This window comes from Podarcis erhardii (genome assembly GCF_964252035.2).
Source record: "Podarcis erhardii genome assembly, chromosome: 12".
In the NCBI taxonomy this organism is placed as follows: Eukaryota; Metazoa; Chordata; class Lepidosauria; order Squamata; family Lacertidae; genus Podarcis; species Podarcis erhardii.
Window position 1 is genome coordinate 20,517,501 of NC_138513.1, and position 17,695 is coordinate 20,535,195.

Sequence of the window (17,695 nt, forward strand, 5' to 3'; positions counted from 1 at the left end):
TATGCAACTATATCCTAGTTAGATACATATCTGCAGAACAATTTATCCATTAAAAATTATAAAGTAATCAAGAAGCACTTCTGTCTTTTAAATGATATTTTCCTGCAAAAGAAAAAAAAGTATTGAAAATGTAAATGCTTTCTATTTCATTCACAGAATGTCTAGATTCCAGGCCCTCCTCCACTCCTTAAAGTAAGAATAACTTAAGAAAGAAACATCTATATCCATTTTTATTATTTGGGCTCCTTCCAGGCAACCCATTTACCGGTAGCAAACATTCATCCTGATTTGTTTGCAGGGAGAGTAGATGACATTGGCTATTTATCAAACATTCGTTCTGATTTGCTTGCAGGGAGGTTAGATGATGTTGGGTCAATGCCAATGTTATCCCACTCTTCCCAGCACATTTCCCCCCCAAAAAAGTCCTTCTTGCAAAAAGTCTCCCATCTTTTTGGGGAAGTGGGTTGTTCTGCAATACGTTCAAATCAATATCTCCTGCCTGAGTGGTTCTACTTTCTGTTATCCTGTGTGTTTTGCTTCTGTAACTGGATACAGTCTTATGAGCTGAAGTTTTTGAACCTTACTGGGGATCCAGAAAGATCCTGTGCGCTTTTGAACCTCAGTAAACTATTACTGAAGAATTCTACTGCCTGAGTATATATATTTTATTTTGAACTTTGCACAGGAGTTGAATCCGACACATCTGCTACTCTGCTACCTTCTGCCCACGTTCTGGAGCTGCTGTATTTCGGCATGGAGACAGGGGGGTGCTGGATTCTAAATGGAAGCATTGCAGACAAGGGCATGCTCTGTGGCCCACTTGGATTCTTATTCTCTGCTCACTGCTGGAGATAGAGCCAAATAATGGCTAACTTGTATATTTTTTTTTAAAAGGGGGTAACAACCATTCATGTTTCTATGTCCCAGTAGCCCTTGATGCAGTCTGAAATCTATTTTGCACCCTACCACAATATACTGTAATTTAATTCAGTCTACATAAAACTTCCCATGTTCCACCTCAAGATAGTTAGATTATGTGGAATTCCAGGCATTTCCATAATCTCCCTTCTCCCCTCCATTAATGTTATGGTTTTGCTTTACATGTAACATGACTTTGTGATATATTAGTCAGCCCTAATAAAGGCTGCTGGATTTCCCCCCCCCCCCCCCAATTGGGCCAATCACACGGTTGCCTGAAATTTTTCTAAGGATGAATGCATGGTTTAGTCAAGACAGCCAGTGCTATGTAATGCATAATAATTCCCTAAATGCAAATATAATCAGAGGGATGCACTCCATTAAAGTCATGCATACGACTGTTAGCCAGCATTTGGATCGCTGAATCCACAGATAAGGGCATCTATCTCTCATTAGCTCACGACAAGGATTACCTTTGCCAGGGAATGGATGGTGGGAGTGCAACCCTATTGATTTTCCTGGACATTTCAGCAGCTTTTAATACCAACTGTAAAGTTCTTCTGGATCAGCTGTCTGAATTGGGACTGAGGCGGGGGAGCACAGTGTTATGGTGTCTCTAGTCCTTCCTGGAGAATCATTTTCAGAAGGTGCCGTTGGCGGATTTCTGTTCCATGTGTATGGACTGCCTCAGGGTTCTATTCTGCCTCCTATTCTTCTGGAGATCTGAAGTATCAGCAGTGTGAAGATGACCTCTGTCTATGTCTGCTGGTCCCAGAGAGGCTGCTGAACTTCTGAATTGATGTCTGGAGGCTGTACTGGGTAAACAACCTGAAACGTAATTCCACACATCATATTTTGACTCCCCCCCCCCTTGAATTTTAAAGGTGTGGCTTATTTGCAGGTGCGGCTTATATTCGGGCTAATACAGTAAACACCATGAGTTAGATTTAGATTTGCTGTGATTCAGTTGATGCTCTCACTGGAGCAAGAGTGAAGGTGATCTTCACAAATACTTCCTTAGCTCTACATGGGAAAACAGGAATTGGGGGAACTCAGGTGAAGTCTGAAGTCTAAGTGGAAGTCTGCTTCCTGTTCTGCTCCTTCTGACACACTGGTCACTCCACCCCCTTCACTCCGTTCCGGCGGAGCAGCCGGTCCCGATCTCCAACTCCCACTGGGGGTTCCCCCTTCGTTTCCCTGCTCCTGACTGCTTCCCCCTCTAGCTCCCCTTGGCTTGACCAGAGGGGCTCCCTTTTGGGAGTCCTCCGATTCACTGGACGGACTCATGGACAATCTTGGGTCATTGTCGTCCTCTTCCTCGTCACCCTGGAATCCTTCCCCCTCGCTCTCTGTCTCCTCCCTCATCTGCGCCTCTCTCCCTGAACCCCTGACATCCATGAACAAGGGCCCCAGATTTCTGTATTGCACAGTTATTTCCATCACTGTCAGCAGCTGAACAACATGGGGATGTTAATAAGCTTTATCATACTCACTTCTTGGCTAATAGCAGAAACAACTCTATATGTGCCAGCAGTTCAGCATAAGAGTTTAGTTTTATTTACACAGCAGTGTGGGATATTATATTTTAATGATGCCCCCTTGGTAGTGTGCAGCTTTCTGATAGAGGACCACAATTTACTGAGCAACAGCCACTACTGAACCAGTGAACTACTTATCTTGACGAACTTAGTAAATGAGCTTTGAGCTGCCTTACAATTGCACAGCAATTGTGAGGAATAAAGGATGAAACCTGCACACTTCAGATTTCCCCTATGCTATCAGTGTGCTGTGTGCATATATTCTGTAATTAGATCCATGGGGTGCATTTTTAATGAAAGAATCTTACTCTCTGGACAAAATGAAGTGGTGGAGGAGTACATGTGGCAAGTCTGCCAATGCAGAAATGATGACATAAATAATACCCACATTTCAGAGTAATAAGAGAAGTACCATGCGCTAGTGTAAATGTGTAGAACTAGATCAGACAATACTTCTCCCCTAACCTAAGCCATCAGGTGGTCTTCCCATGGAGACATATTGAATTTGGTGGATTCCTGAATGTTCTGGGGAATTTTGCAGGATATAGTCAGATTTTTTTAAAAAATAAAAAAAATATTTCCACTGTTGTGCTGTAGAGATCCTGGCAGCTAACAGCATCCATATCAAAAGTTCCTTTTGGTGAAATGTCGTCATAGAATCTGTCCACATATTTAGTAGGATAACTGAGGAGAAATGTGAATGTGTGTTTTAATAATTTCCGATATCTCTTGATGAATTTGATTCCAGAATAAACCATTTACACCTGAGAGAGGGGAAAAGTCCCCATCACCTTTCCCAGCAGTTTGTTGCTGTGTTGTAATAATATTTGAATGGGTGTGTGATGCCAGTGTAGAATTTTTAAGGAACACGTTGCAGATACTGATTTGTATGGTTTAATTTTTATTTAGTTAGTTAGTTAGATTTGTATATCACCTTTCATCCAAAGATCACAGAGGGGTTCACAACTTAAAAATACAAAATGAGAGCACAAAATAGTTAATATAACAAAAACAAACAAGCCCCCACAACACATTTAAAAGGCCCTAGAATGTTAATCAGTCAAAGTCCGGGTTGAAGCAAAATGTTTTTGCCCAATGCCTAAAGATATGTAATGAAGTGTAATTGGGCCAAGATTGGTGTAATATGCTCAAACCATCTTGCCTTGGTGAACAGCCTGGCTGCCAAATTCTGTACCAGCTGAAGTTTCCAAACTGTCTTCAGAAGCAACCCCACATATAACATGTGGCAATAATCTAACATAGAGGTTACCAGAGCATAGCCAACAGAATTTAGGCTAACCTGTCAAGATAGGAGAATAGCTGGGCCACTGAGGTCACCACTGCAATTTTCAATGGAAACAACAACAAAACCCCAATTTTAAAAACACACAACTTTAAAAGCAGTTTAAAACAATTTAAAACATTTTAGACGATCGGGGCAATAATAATACCAACAAAACCTGCTAAACGATACCCTAACCCAAAGACATGCCCTCTAACAAGACACTCTATAGGCAGAAACAGTCTTAGGTAAGAAAATGCATTTACAACTAGGTGCTATGTATGCAGTTACTCTTTCTTACTTAGCACCTGGGCTGCACATATGGAAGCCTATTTTCATACTGATGATTGGCACTTCTGGAGGAGAAGTGCAAGGGTGGACACAAAGAAACATTTCACTATCATATTTAAGAAAACAAATAAAACCATGCCATTTTAAGCCATAAGCAGAAATGCCACCAAACAAACAAAGGCTAGACATACAATGCAATCAGAAATAGGCCTATCTATGGATACAAAATTAGGTACTGAATCAGAACCTGGGCTGCACATATTGAATCCTTTAAAAAGAACAAAAAGCATCTTGATTATTATCTTTTCTGGAAGAGTGAAAGAGGGTGAGATACACCCCTTGCTCTTTCTACAACACCGGACAAGTGGGTTTTTTTTCATGCATGGCAAAAATATTGTGCAGTACCTGGGTTGCCAAAGGATAACAATGACATAATCCTTAATTTTTCAAGTCAAGTAATATTTAATTTGAACATATTTTGTGAATATGTTTTCACTAAATAATAATTATGCATTCAGAGAATGCCACATAATAAGCATGATCATAGAAAGTACCCTTGCATATTAAGGCTTGGGACAAACCATTCCCAACAATGGTTACTTCTCGGAAATGAATGAATAAACAGTGCAATCCTATACCTGTCAATTCAGAAGTAACTCCTATTGAGCTCTCTGGGACTTACTCACAGGTAAGTGCATATAACATTACATTCCTTTGTCCTCCACGTGCACTTCTGACTCATTATTCTGAATAAGAATCCTATTGTCATGATACAAAGCGTTGTCGAAGCTACCAGTAGTTTGTTGTTGTCGAAATCTTCTTCTGTAGACAATATAAAGTGCAGTGCCTGCACCAATGAGGATGAGGATGAAGAACACTGGGAAAACCACCTTTATAACTCGGCCACGTTCTGATGCAGAACTATCTTCTTGCTCTGCCAACGGGGGAAAATGTAATATATATATATAAAATATAATAGACAACACTGAATACTATATACTATGGCAAACCAGTGACAACCCCCTTGTAAGAACAGGAGGGATGTCTGGGTGGTATTTTCTGCACATAAGCATAGTGTGCTGAAAACTTACCAGCCAATGAAATGGTCACCTGACTGCAAGGAGGGAAGGGGACGCAGAAGCAAAAAAGATGCACTGGAGTAGCTCAGATTCCTCTTAAAATAGGAGTACACCCCTTTTTTAAAAAAAGAAAATAGCTTTGGCAGGCTGTGAAGGAATCCAGCCCAAAAGAAGCTGGATGTTGCAATGCAACTGAAAAAAACCCAAAATGTCAAGGCAATAGTATACCTTCACCCAGTTGTCTTTGCACCACATCTTAAATAGGATACTATTATTCTGTGCATCTGTAGATTAAAGACGATTTGCCTTTTGTGCTTCCATCTTATACGCAAAACACTATAGAATACTCCATTACAACGAGATCTCTCACCCACTCCTCAACTGTCCTGCTTCATAGTAGCAGTTTTTCAGAAGAAAGAAGAGTTGCCATCATTTTCCCCCAGTAGGGAAATGTATTAGTGCCTACATAAACTGAAGAGCTTATGCTAGAAGAAGCTTCAGTTGTTGATTTCTGCCTGCCTGGGTGTGGTAGGAACATGGGGAAAATTTGATTTCACATATAAAGGTGAACCTACCAAATACACTTTCTAGAACAACACACAAACTGAAACACAGCTATCCTTTGGAATTCACATCTATCTGAATATTGTGATGCAGTTCTCTAATCAAACAATGTTTACATAAATGCATATAGCAGAGCAGAGGCAGTTTGAGAGTACTTAGAAATACATATTATGCACATGGCTTAGAAATTCTGAATATTAAACAGTATATAGAAACAAAATAAAAAAAAATTCCTTCCAGTAGCACCTTAGAGACCAACTAAGTTTGTTATTGGTATGAACTTTCATGTGCATGCACACTTCTTCATTATATAGTATATAGTATACAGTATACAGTATATAGATATCTGAAAAAATAAACAAAGGAATACTGAAGACATTACTTCACTGGGGAATAGTGGAACAACTCAGAATTGTTGTGCACAAGAGGAAGGAGCAGACCACTATGGCGAAAGATGCTGAGTTGAGGGTTTGTTATGGTCCCAGTTATTGCATCAACCCACGCCTAGAAATTTGAGTCAGAAGTTGTTTTTGGAGAATGTTTGGCTCAATGTTCTGGATAGCACAGATGCTTGTAATTTTACCTGAGGTTTTTTTTTAAAAAAACCCAGTCTTACCTGCAGTTTTTGTAGGTGACTTAGTTGTCTCTTCAATAACTGTAAAACAAAAGAAATGTTTAAGGTGTGTGTGATTGTTGTGTGTATCTATTTATCATCTATCTACAGTAATAGCAAACTACAGAAGCAAATGTTTTCAACATAGTAGGTAAGACAGGTATGCAAGACAGTATTATTAACCTTTTTTTTTTCCGTTCAGAGCTTTGATTAGCAATAAAGTGAGCCAGACTAATGTGGAAGAGTAAAAGGAAAGTTAGTCTGCTTGCCAGCAAATTCAGCCAGCATTATCTATTAAAAAAAATGTAGGAATGGTCAATTGAACATTCAAATATTGTCGTATAATGGATTCTACCATGAGTAGCTTTTAAAAATTGAAATGAATGTTAAGTTCTCACAAGTTAGAAAAGTGTTTAAAATGTGAATGGTTCACTGAATGATTCTTCTCTTTAGCTTTTGTTGTGGAATACCAGGATCAGGTTACAGAAATAACTTTCAAAAAATAAATGTGAGCTTTTAAAATCAGTTGTGTTATGTAAGCAGCAAGCTATTTCAAGCATCATTTGACAAGGAACCAATAGGTGGTCAGGTGACATTATCAAATTGACTGGAGTACCTAGAAACAAACTACAGTGGTACCTTGGGTTACATACGCTTCAGGTTACAGACTCCGCTAACCCATAAATAGTACCTTGGGTTAAGAACTTTGCTTCAGGATGAGAACAGAAATTGTGCTCCAGTGACATGGCGGCAGCAGCAGGCCCCATTAGCTAAAGTGGTGCTTCAGGTTAAGAACAGTTTCAGGTTAAGAACGGACCTCCGGAACGAATTAAGTTCTTAACCCGAGGTACCACTGTACATGGAATGGATTTAATGGGGAATGTGGGGGGTAGGGAGAGGGAGTTTATTGAAAGGATTGCATTCAAGTAGATTGGGCCCTTGGACCTCCTAATTATTCCTCTGCTTGGTATACTTATATCCTGTACTTCTTCCCAAGAGATTAGGGCAGTTTACATATGGCTCGGGGTAGTATCATATCCAGGTAACTTTCAGACCTGCTTAGCTTTAGTATAACTGCTTCTTATGCTTTCAAATTGGTCCCTCTCCATTTCTCCCTCAGCTGATTTCATTGTTCTTGTTAAGAAAAGTGTTGCAGTAAAAGTAATTTATTTGGAAACAGGTCCTGCTGGTTTCATTGGCATGGAATTCTGAATAAATGTGGCACACTTGTAACTCTCTGCCAAGAACCGATCCCCTGTAGACTGAAATATATCACCTTTTGGAACAAATGTCTCAATAAGCTAACCTTCTGCTTTTCCATCCAGTGTAATCAATTGCTACCTACAAGTCTTATCTGCGGTTTTGTTACAACCAAGCAATATATAAATCTTGTGAAATAAATACGCAATTATTATCCATTTACCACATTTGTATTTCAACTTTTCCAGAAATAGCTTAGTGTGCTGCACATTTTTACCCTTCTATATAATACTCAGAGGATAAACTAGAGCAAAACTGATTCTTGATGGGACATTCCTAGGTAAACAAGGACTCTGCCAGTTCCTTTGTCTCTAGCCTAGTGTAAACATTGAATTCTGGAGATATGGCAAGGTCTGGGAGTTTAGGATGGGGACTGCCAGTGTATCTGCCATGTATGCATTGGCTGTGCACATATCTCTCAGTAGGTCTGCACTCCTGATTCTCAAGATCCTTCCTTGGAGGTAATGGACAAAAAAGAAAGGGGACTATTAAGTCACCAAATCTGTTTCTTTAAGTAAAATTGCCCTGGAGAGTATTAAGTTACTCTTTTGCAACTGAAGAGTACAGATGACTGGAGAGGGTCTTATCACTTGGAAATTGGTGTGAGTGTAATAATATTACAGGGAGAGAATAAAAATGCACCTCAGATAGGACATTTGCTTCCAGATGTGCTTCTTTCAATTAGAAAATATGTTACTGTTTAAAAATGGGGACCAAGTTTTGAATTTGAAATGTTCGGTCTGTTCACTCAATCCCTATGCTTAGCAAAATCAGGCATGGTGACCTTAGCCTTAAAACTATTGAATAAAAGGAACGATTTATTAAAATGTTGAATACACCCATTCTGAGGACTGTAAATAATAGTGGGAACCTTTGCTATTATATATTTATCAAATGTTAATAACATTATTAAATATAGAAGTAGTGAAAATGATTATTCTCTAGCTTTGGTTCTATCTTTTACCATTTGTTGTTAGAGAGTTGATGACTGGAAGCTCCAGTAAGGTCAGCCAGAGGTTGGAAAGAGAATGGGAAGTAACAAAGAGTATGGAGGACACACACACAAAAGTAGGACCAATTTGATGGAATGTGCAAGAAAAAGAAAGGCAGTTGGGAAAGATTGCACCCCCCCCCCAAAAAAAAACCCCACTGAGAACTTGCTAGTAAGGATAGAAGAAGGCAGATTATTATAAACATGCAGAGACAGGAAACAGTCCCTCTCTGGGCAGTAGTCTCACAGAAACACCTTTGTTACACAACTTTAAGAGGAGGGCAGATAAAGAGATGACACGGATAAACTTATAGTAATATGAATCTAGCCAGAAAAAAATTACACAAGACTGTACTAAGACATTCACTGTAGTTCTATACAACTCACCTCAACAATTAAATACTGTTTTGAATAAGAATTATTGCTAATAAATAAGAAAATGTCTTACTTTTGTGTCTTTTACAAATAAATCCGTTATATCTTCTGCAGTGTTCCTTGTACCACTCCCCATTATCTGCCTTCATGTAAGCGCAGATGCCACTATAGTAAGAGGAATAATCTTCAGGCTCGAATGTGGGCTCATTTGCTTTCCAGTTGACAAAATCTACTTCAGTCTTATCTTCCCATAACCATTCTCCTAATTATTAAAATCAACAGATGCTGTAATGACTAAAAAGGGAAGGAGCAGCACAAAGATTGCAAGGTGTTCTATATGGAAACACAATTTAAAAACACACTCACCATTTTTAGTTTGGAAAATATACAAGCAACCAGCCATATTATATCAGAACACTGAATACACTAACAGTATGGGGAGGGTGTCTGATTTCTGGCTACAGTGCCCCCTCCCCCCGCATTCCCCCAGACCATACTGAGCTCTATTTTGGACAGCTGCCTGGCTCTGAGGAGCAGCTTTTTTTATATAGACAACATAGAAGTTTTATAGACAACATAGAAGAGCAGGGACTGCTCACACTGCTTGGGATCAAAACCAGATTAGATGTAGTATTTCTTTTTAAAATGACTAGTAGATACATCTCTTTTTCTCCTTTCTCTAAACTAGGAATTACAGGCAGGTCCCTGTTTACATGGGAATTACATTCAAAGGCATCACATCGTGTATAATTGAAACCCACTGAAAAAAGCCTGCAAAAACCCCATCCCAACCCTGTTCTGCCCTTTTAGTGATATTTCAGTGCTGTCTTTATGACGTTTCCAGGTCACTTCTGCATTTGGTGTGATTCACGTATACATGGTCACACACATACTGAATGCGCATAAATTGGGGGGGGGGCTCCCTGTACATATTTTTCATACCTAAAACTTTTTCTAGATCAGTACCCAAAACTCCCACAAGTGCTCTGCTTTTTCATAAAGTGAACTTTAACATATAGATGCCATTTCCTAATGTAGACTGTTATTCTTCTGATCTGAAGCTATAGCTTCAAGCACACTTACCTCAAGCTCACTGGGAACAACATATTTATTTTTTTAGTTTGCTAGGCTAAATACAAATATTCTAGTTTCCAACATCCCTTTTGGGGCAAGGCTCTGGAGCATATGGTGGCATCTCAGCCCTATCGGTTTCTGGAGGAGATGGATTATCTGGATCCATTTTAATCTGTTTTCAGGCCTGACTATGGGACAGAGATGGCTTTGGTAGCCTTGGTGGATGACTTATGACAGGAACTGGGGAGTGTGTTGGTTCTGCAGGACCTCTCAGTGGCTTACAATACCATTGACCATGGTATCCTTCTGGGCCACCTTGCTGGGATGGGACTTGGAGGCACTGTTTTACAGTGGCTCTATTCCTTCCTGGAGGACTCCTGGGGGACTCCTGCTTGATGGCTTGGCCGTTGGCCTGCGGGGTCTCTCATGGTTCTGTTCTGTTGCCTATGCTATTTAACATTTACATGAAACCACTGGGAGAGTTTTGAGGGTCCATGACACCCAGCTCTATTTCTCCTTTCCACCTAAATCCAAGGAAACTGTCTCATTTCTAAACTGGTGTCTATCTTCAATAATTCCAGCAAGGCTGTTTGCCAAACTGTGTTATAACATTAGTCTATTTCTAGAAAATTTTAAGTTTTCCAATTACTACCTATGGCTGTACATGCTGCCATTAGAAGAAGTGTTACAAATTCTATGCTTTTCAACTGTTCAATTTCTTCCATATATTAGCTAATGCAAAAAAAAAAAAAGGAGAAAACTGAGATGCAATTAAAGAAATTCCCTGGACAACATTTTCCTAAAACAACTTCACCTTTGAACATTCCCACCACATCTGCTTTACATTCTTATGCTGGTGTGACCCCTCAAGCACATGGAAAAACTGTTGGGCTTGATGTACAAAGGTTTTCTGGGAGTTAGGTATCATCTGAGCTGTTTCACTTCCAAAAGTGTTTATAGTTTTAACCAATTTTTACCTTCTTATATTGCATTTCTTGTAAACCACATAGAGAATATTGTATATATACATTGTTTTAATAAATAACTATATTAGAAATAAGTATTATAAATGTTATTATAGTATAAACATTGACTGTAAAACAGTTACCTTCAATATTTCTAATTAATCCTATCCAATAATTCCAACGTGTGTTTTGCTGTGTGTGCTCCACTAAAAATTTCAGTTCAGCTAAATCTTCTATAGAAGCCAAGGTGCTACCTAGGAAACATCAGATGAGTTAAATTCTTAATTCATTAAGAATTTGTCATACCACCTTTAATTTATTTAAATAATTACAATTTTCATACTGCATACTTTTATCATTGTAAATTGCTCTGGGACCTTAGGGGCAGGTAAGACGAAACAGAAGCAACAACATGTTTAATAGATACACACTGGCAAAACTGACCATTAGTTTCAAATTACAAGGAAGGAGATTCCAACAGTGGAAAAGACTCCCATGAGAGGTGGTGGACTCCCCTTCCTTGGAAGTTTCTAAGCAGAAGTTAGATGTCCATCTGTTATGTATGATCATAAGTCAGCTTAGAAGGAAAGCACTGCTGCTGGCACACACAATTTTTGTTTCCCCACAGTGCTTCTCTGGCCCCAGTGGAGCAACATTCTATCTGGGCTCAAAGGTACTGCGGAGGAAATAAAATGGAAAGTTAATAAATGTGTGTGTGCATATGGCATGTGGCTTTTTAACACCCCACCAATGAACTTTCATTCAGTAAGATTCATACATAAATCTCTTGGTTCGACAAATGAGGATGATAAGTAAAAGAACAGCACAACCCACCTCACACAGAAGCACCCAACAATAGAAAGATTTATTATTAGGGATCAGCACAGTCAGGCATTTGCTGATGACCTGAGTGCTCTGAAGGACAAACCACCTGTTCTTCCAATCTTCCCTCAACTTGGCCTCTCCCAAAGTAAGTGTGGGCAGCATCGTCAGCCAGAAACCCCACTTGCTGTGCCTTGCCATTCTACAGTACCTCCAAGGACTACAGGGTCAATTCCAGGCTACCTTCTTTCCTGCTTTATCATCATAGCAACCGAGTGAGACATATTAAGCTAAAAGGTGGGGGATTGGCCCAAGGCATCCAGTGAGGTTTGTGGGTGAGCAAGAAATTGAACCTCTGTCTCTCTGGTCAAAGTCCAAGGCTAAAATCCTGTACCCACTTACTTAGCTTAGGCTCCACTGAACTTGATGGGACATATTTCTTGATAGACATGCATAGGATAGGACTTCCCTGCAACACCATCCACTTACCACATTGGTTTTACATACTAACTAGGAGTTTCCTAGCATGGAAAATTTATGTCATGATCTAATTCAAAACAATACTCACCTAACTGAGAACATTTGAAGTGTGCTCTCGGGCGATCAAACCAACCAGTGAAGAATTTATAGCAATGTGCCCGAAAAGGTATCCAAGATATCAGGTTCTGTTTTGATTCAGGGCATTTTCCTGGTGCCTCTGGAGGTTCAGTTGGGATTTTGCCTATTATGAAACAAGTATTTTATTTTATTTATTTTAAATAAATAAATATATTAGAAACCTATAAATACTAAGGATGTGCAAACAAATCCCAAACCATGAGATGAAGCAGAATATCAAGGTGGCATTTTGGGCTAGTGGCATCTTGGGCTAGTGAAATGAGATGTCTGCAGCTTTGCACATGTCAAAGCAGGGCCCTCAGAAGAGCTTCATGGTGCCAATCCAGGCATTAAAAAACTGTTGCAGATAAGTGTCCAGAACATAAACATGAAGTGATGGGGGGAAGGAGAGCAAATATGAGACTGGGAGAGGCAAGGAGGGAAAGCTGTGCTGCGATTGACAGGTTAAGCATATAATTAGAGTCAATAATTTTACACAGAAAGTGAATAATTTAATTCTTTTCCTCTGCAGAATCAATTTTAAAGGTGCCTAGCAAAATAACTCCCCGACTGATAGCAGGTTTCTTACCTACAAACTATCATGTCTGTATTTTTCAGATCACTTTGTTGGCAAAATGCTAGGGGATATCACGTGATTATTTTTTTTTACCCATCCCAAAACTGTTACAACTGCGCCAGGAGTGCCAACTTGAAAAAAATATTTGGGGGGGGGAGCTAAGCCCTGCCCCACATAATCAATGACACTCCCGCCATTTGAATGGCAATGCCAATCAACTTGGGGGGCAGTACCCTCAAATATTTTATTGGAAAATATTTAAATTTATCTCATTTGAGTCATAGCCAAAACCATTGTCAGTTCATGGCATCCTTGGGCACAGTGGCAGGGCCCACCAGTAATACCTGCTTTGCCTTCCCACCCCCCTGCACATAATACTACTACTACTACTACTACTACTAATAATAATAATAATAAATTTTATTTATATCCCGCCCTCCCCAGCTGAAGCCGGGCTCAGGGCGGCTAACAACAATAAAATAATTGTTGTTGTTTAGTCGTTTAGTCGTGTCCTACTCTTTGTGACCCCATGGACCAGAGCACGCCAGGCACTCCTGTCTTCCACTGCCTCTCGCAGTTTGGTCAGACTCATGTCTGACCAATAAAATAATACAACATGCTAAATTAATTTCATTATAAAATTAATTCAAATCAATTTGATGGCAACCATTGGGCTAGAGTTCTGTGAAAATTGCCAAAGGAGGGAGTCAGGCTGTGCCCTGGCCAAAGGCCTGGTGGAACAGCTCTGTCTTGCAGGCCCTGCGGAAAGATGTCAAGTCCTGCAGGGTCCTAGTCTCTTGCGACAGAGCGTTCCACCAGATCGGAGCCACAGCCGAAAACGCCCTTGCTCTAGTTGAGGCCAGCCTAATCTCTCTGTGGCCTGGGACCTTCAAGATGCTTTTGTTTGAAGACCGTAAGTTCCTCTGTAGGACATACCAGGAGAGGACATGGGCTTCCGGCAGATGCTACATTAGGAGCATTATGAGAAATTGTAAGGAAGACTGGGGGATGCTTGGTGCTCATCAGAGCATTCTTGTCACCACCTGATAAGCCCAGCAGGACGACACCCCAGCATAGGGTGCTGTGCCCATCAGCTGGTGCTTTGGCAGAAATCTCAAATTTAGAGCTGGCATTGTTCCCAACTATTTGTAATATTACATGTCATTGCTCTCGGAGAAATCAATGCCCTGAATGGGCATAAAATGGCCACCAAAAGAAAGAAAGAAAAAAGAATCCTCTTAATGAAACGTGAGCTATTTTAAATCTTCAATGGTAGGTTAACAGTGCAACCCTATGAGAGTTTACTCAAAGTAATGTTCACAGAGTTGCATGGAGCTTACTCCTGTGTTAATATATATAGGGTTGCTGCCTTAAAAACACTTGCCTAAGTCTCTTCAATTGAAATCAATGGGTACTAAATGTGGTTACCAAATCCTAGATTACTTATTGTAACTCCATCATATTTTTGTTTGCCTGATAGTTATGGCCTGATGGTTCGAACTGTAACAGTTCTTTCCATATGAAAGAGGCAGAAGTTTCAATAGCACATTTCTCAGCTCTATCTTCAAATGGAGTAGGCAAAGTCCCATATTAAAAAAGATACATTCCTTTGCTTACCATGATGCCGCTCACAGACAGTGAAGAATGTTTCATTGCAATTTCCTGTTTTCCAGTGACCATCAGGGTGTAAGTAGACACATGCTATTTTCTGCTTTGGCTCTTCAGGGCCCCAATCAGTATATACTAGTCTCTGGTTGCTTATCCACTTGTAACGCTCACCAGTCTAAAATTCAAATGCACATGGGAACATCACATGCTGGCTTAGGAAAAAACTTTGACATTTGCATCCCATAACATCAACTCCACATTATTTACTTTTTCTCCTTTTCATTTTATTTACACACACTCTCACATACCATCATCTTTCAGGGGGTTAACTTAAAGTACTACTATATGGGTGACACCAGAGATAATACCTATACTATTTAACATCTAATTGAAATAGGCGAGGTGTTATCCAGGAATATGGAGCATGATGTCATCAGAATGCTGACTGCACACAGCTCTGTTTCTCCTTTCCATATGAATCAGGAGAGGCTAGGAAGGTGTTGACCTCATGTCTAGAAGCAGTAATGGGTAGGGGTCAATAGAAGGGCTGAATCCTGATAAGTTGTAGGTGTTGTAGGTGGACAGTTCCTATGTCAAAGAATTTGGTTGACAACCTTCTCTGAGAGGAGGTTCCTTGTGAAGGAACAGATTCACAGTTTGGGAGTACTGCTGGATTCCAACTTATCACTGGAGTCTCAAATGGCTTCTGTGGCTAGGACTGCTTATGTCCAGGTTGAGCTAAGTTGCTAGCTGCAGCCGTTCCTGGACCACAGTAGTAGGGTCTCAGTTGTCCATGCTCAGGTGATCTCCCACATGGACTTCTTCAATGTGCCTGCTCTTGAATATGACCTAGAGGCCACAGCTAGTGCAGAATGTGGTAGATTGGTGGCAGCATGATGGGATGATATGTCACCACACTTCATCACTCTGCACTGGCTGCCAGTAACCTACCTGGCAAAGTTTGTCGTGCACCCAGACCAAGCAGAATCACCCTCCCATCACATCAGCCACATCTCTTCCTTTAGAAGAAGAAAGACCCCATCCACTTAGCAGCTCCTTGCTGCCTGCTACGTGTGCAGCCAAACCAAGCAGCTTCAGGTGCATGAGAAAGCTCTCTGTGGAGCTTGTCATGCACCCAGACCAAGCAGAATCACCTCCCATCACATCAGCTAATGCGCATACATGTGTATGTGGCCCTGTTGGATTCTTATTCCTGGGTTTCAGCCTGCAATGGGAGCACTGGAGCTGCCTTAAAGCATTTTGCAAAAGTGCTGTTTGAAGCAGTTTGAACTTTTCTTTAAAGTGAGTGGGTGGGCAGTGGCCATGGTAGCAAGTTGGGTGGCATAGAGGACTCTCCTCCATTGCACTACCCCTACGTGCTCATAGGTAACCCACAGATTATATCCAAAGCTGTTTGTGGGAAGTAATGCTGAGGGTATTTTGAATGAAGTCAGCTATTAAAAGTTCTGTGTTTTCTAACTATGCCCTCAATACAAGCCCTTGATGTGGATAAGCAGGTTTATGTTCATGTATATCATATGTTCTTACCATATTGCTGTTTAAGCCAATCCACACAGGCTCCTTGTATTTTAACACATGTAGCAATAAGAACGATTGGATGTATGGATTCACAATGCTGGCAAGCTCTGACTGTATAGAATGACATTTTTTCCTGGCCGCTTCCCATGTCATTTGGGGGCCAATGAGAGAGTAACTGCTGTTCCCAAAAACAGTATAGCCAGAGGCTGAAATTGTCGTTTCAGGGTGTGATAATGCAGGGTCTATAGGAAAGTAATAAAGAGAAAAGGCAGAGATCAGTTTAGACTACACCATCCTAAAATTTGATTTCACTTGATACTGAAATTTCAGAATGCCATTATCTCCTAAGTTTTAACATCTCAAAGTACTAAAAATCTGAAGTGAAACATTTAAAAACCTTGAAAATCAACATTTTAAGAGTTAACAATAACATTACAGGAAAGTTATAGTTAGAGATGATATGGATGAGGCCTCAGAATACATTTTCCTTACAGTTACAAAAAAGTCAAATTCTTAACATGTAGTCAACAGGCACTTTTGAAACATATATTCATTTCTTTCCAGAGAAGTCTAGAGATTTCACTTAGCTTCCTATCTGCCATCCTTTCTCAGATGATAAAACTTTAGTTCAGTCATTCAAAGTGGACTTTCTACGTATATTCAAATGAATTTGCATAGGTCATAGAAGAAGCCTATCACTTTGAACAGTGATAATACAACAACATTAAACTGAAAAATCCTGTGCCAGCATCCTCTTCCTACCTGTCCTAGAGATGATGTGTAAAAAATGAGGCATATAATTGTGGCAACTCTTTGGCATTAGAGTTCACCTCTTTGCATCTATAAAAACAGGTTCTCGTGACTGCTGCTCCCCTAACCCCTGCCAGCTGATTTATTCTGGCGAGTGTGGAATCTCTTATGCATTAAGAGCTTTCAATGTTGTTTTCTTTTTGATCAATATGACATGGAAAACTGGCTTTGGATTCCATCAGGCAATCATAATTTTTTTTTAAAAAATCTGTTACTTCTCTTTGAAAAACATACCGGAGTTTCTTTGGCAAATGTAGGATTTTTTAGCAGAACATGGTCCATCCTTCCAGTTTCCTGCTTGATTTTCAGGCTCTTTCATCATAAAAACACAGTCTTCCTAAGGAATAAAAATATAACAAAGGAACAAGTAACACAAGAGCCACCTATAACATGTAGGGTTTGATTATTTTGTAACATATTATGCTTTTCTACTACTTAAACTAGATGAAAATATTAATCTATACTATTTTGAGCCAAGTTTGTAGATTATTATTTCTCACTTCTTATAATGTCCTGTTGAACCCAGCCCAGAAACAAGCTCCACCACTTAATGACTCCGTAATCACCTCTGTGATTCCAGGTCAGCGATGGTGTGAGGTTCACACCAAAACCTAACTAAACAGACAGTGCAAGTTTGACAGCAACAGGTATCCTATCTCTGAACCCTACTTCTGAGAAGGAATCTGTAACTGATGCATGCTGATGTTTTCAGGAAGTGGGGTAGGGTAGCAGGGCCAGCTATAAAACTGCTTAGGTGAAACCTAGCTGTTGCTGGTGCAACACCTTTTCAGA

At 40.0% G+C, this 17,695-nt stretch overlaps 1 protein-coding gene and 1 long non-coding RNA gene across 8 annotated transcripts in view; one reads left to right on the plus strand and one right to left on the minus strand.

Annotated features, from left to right (window-relative positions):
• The window catches only part of LOC309325755, a 111,445-nt gene that overhangs the window by 36,632 nt on the left and 57,118 nt on the right, over positions 1-17,695 (plus strand). Inside the window, exon 3 of one of the 5 annotated variants that reach the window (XR_014149965.1) lies at positions 8,523-8,976. The exons of the other annotated variants lie outside the window; for them this stretch is intronic. This is a non-coding gene — a long non-coding RNA (uncharacterized lncRNA). Of the gene's footprint in view, positions 1-8,522; positions 8,977-17,695 lie in introns of those variants that run through there. 5 annotated transcript variants of the gene reach the window in all.
• Positions 3,360-17,695, minus strand: part of LOC309353005 (macrophage mannose receptor 1-like) — a 45,993-nt gene continuing 31,657 nt past the window's right edge. The window contains exons 23-30 of one of the 3 annotated variants that reach the window (XM_081881848.1): positions 17,138-17,240; positions 16,103-16,335; positions 14,564-14,729; positions 12,341-12,493; positions 11,094-11,204; positions 8,985-9,173; positions 6,289-6,327; positions 3,360-4,963 (exon numbers count right to left, since the gene is read on the minus strand). In XM_081881848.1, the coding sequence (XP_081737974.1) occupies positions 4,734-4,963; positions 6,289-6,327; positions 8,985-9,173; positions 11,094-11,204; positions 12,341-12,493; positions 14,564-14,729; positions 16,103-16,335; positions 17,138-17,240 (1,224 nt within the window). In that variant the 3' untranslated portion in view covers positions 3,360-4,733. The remainder of the gene's footprint in view (positions 4,964-6,288; positions 6,328-8,984; positions 9,174-11,093; positions 11,205-12,340; positions 12,494-14,563; positions 14,730-16,102; positions 16,336-17,137; positions 17,241-17,695) is intronic. The other 2 variants (XM_081881847.1, XM_081881849.1) reach the window with 2 other exon arrangements.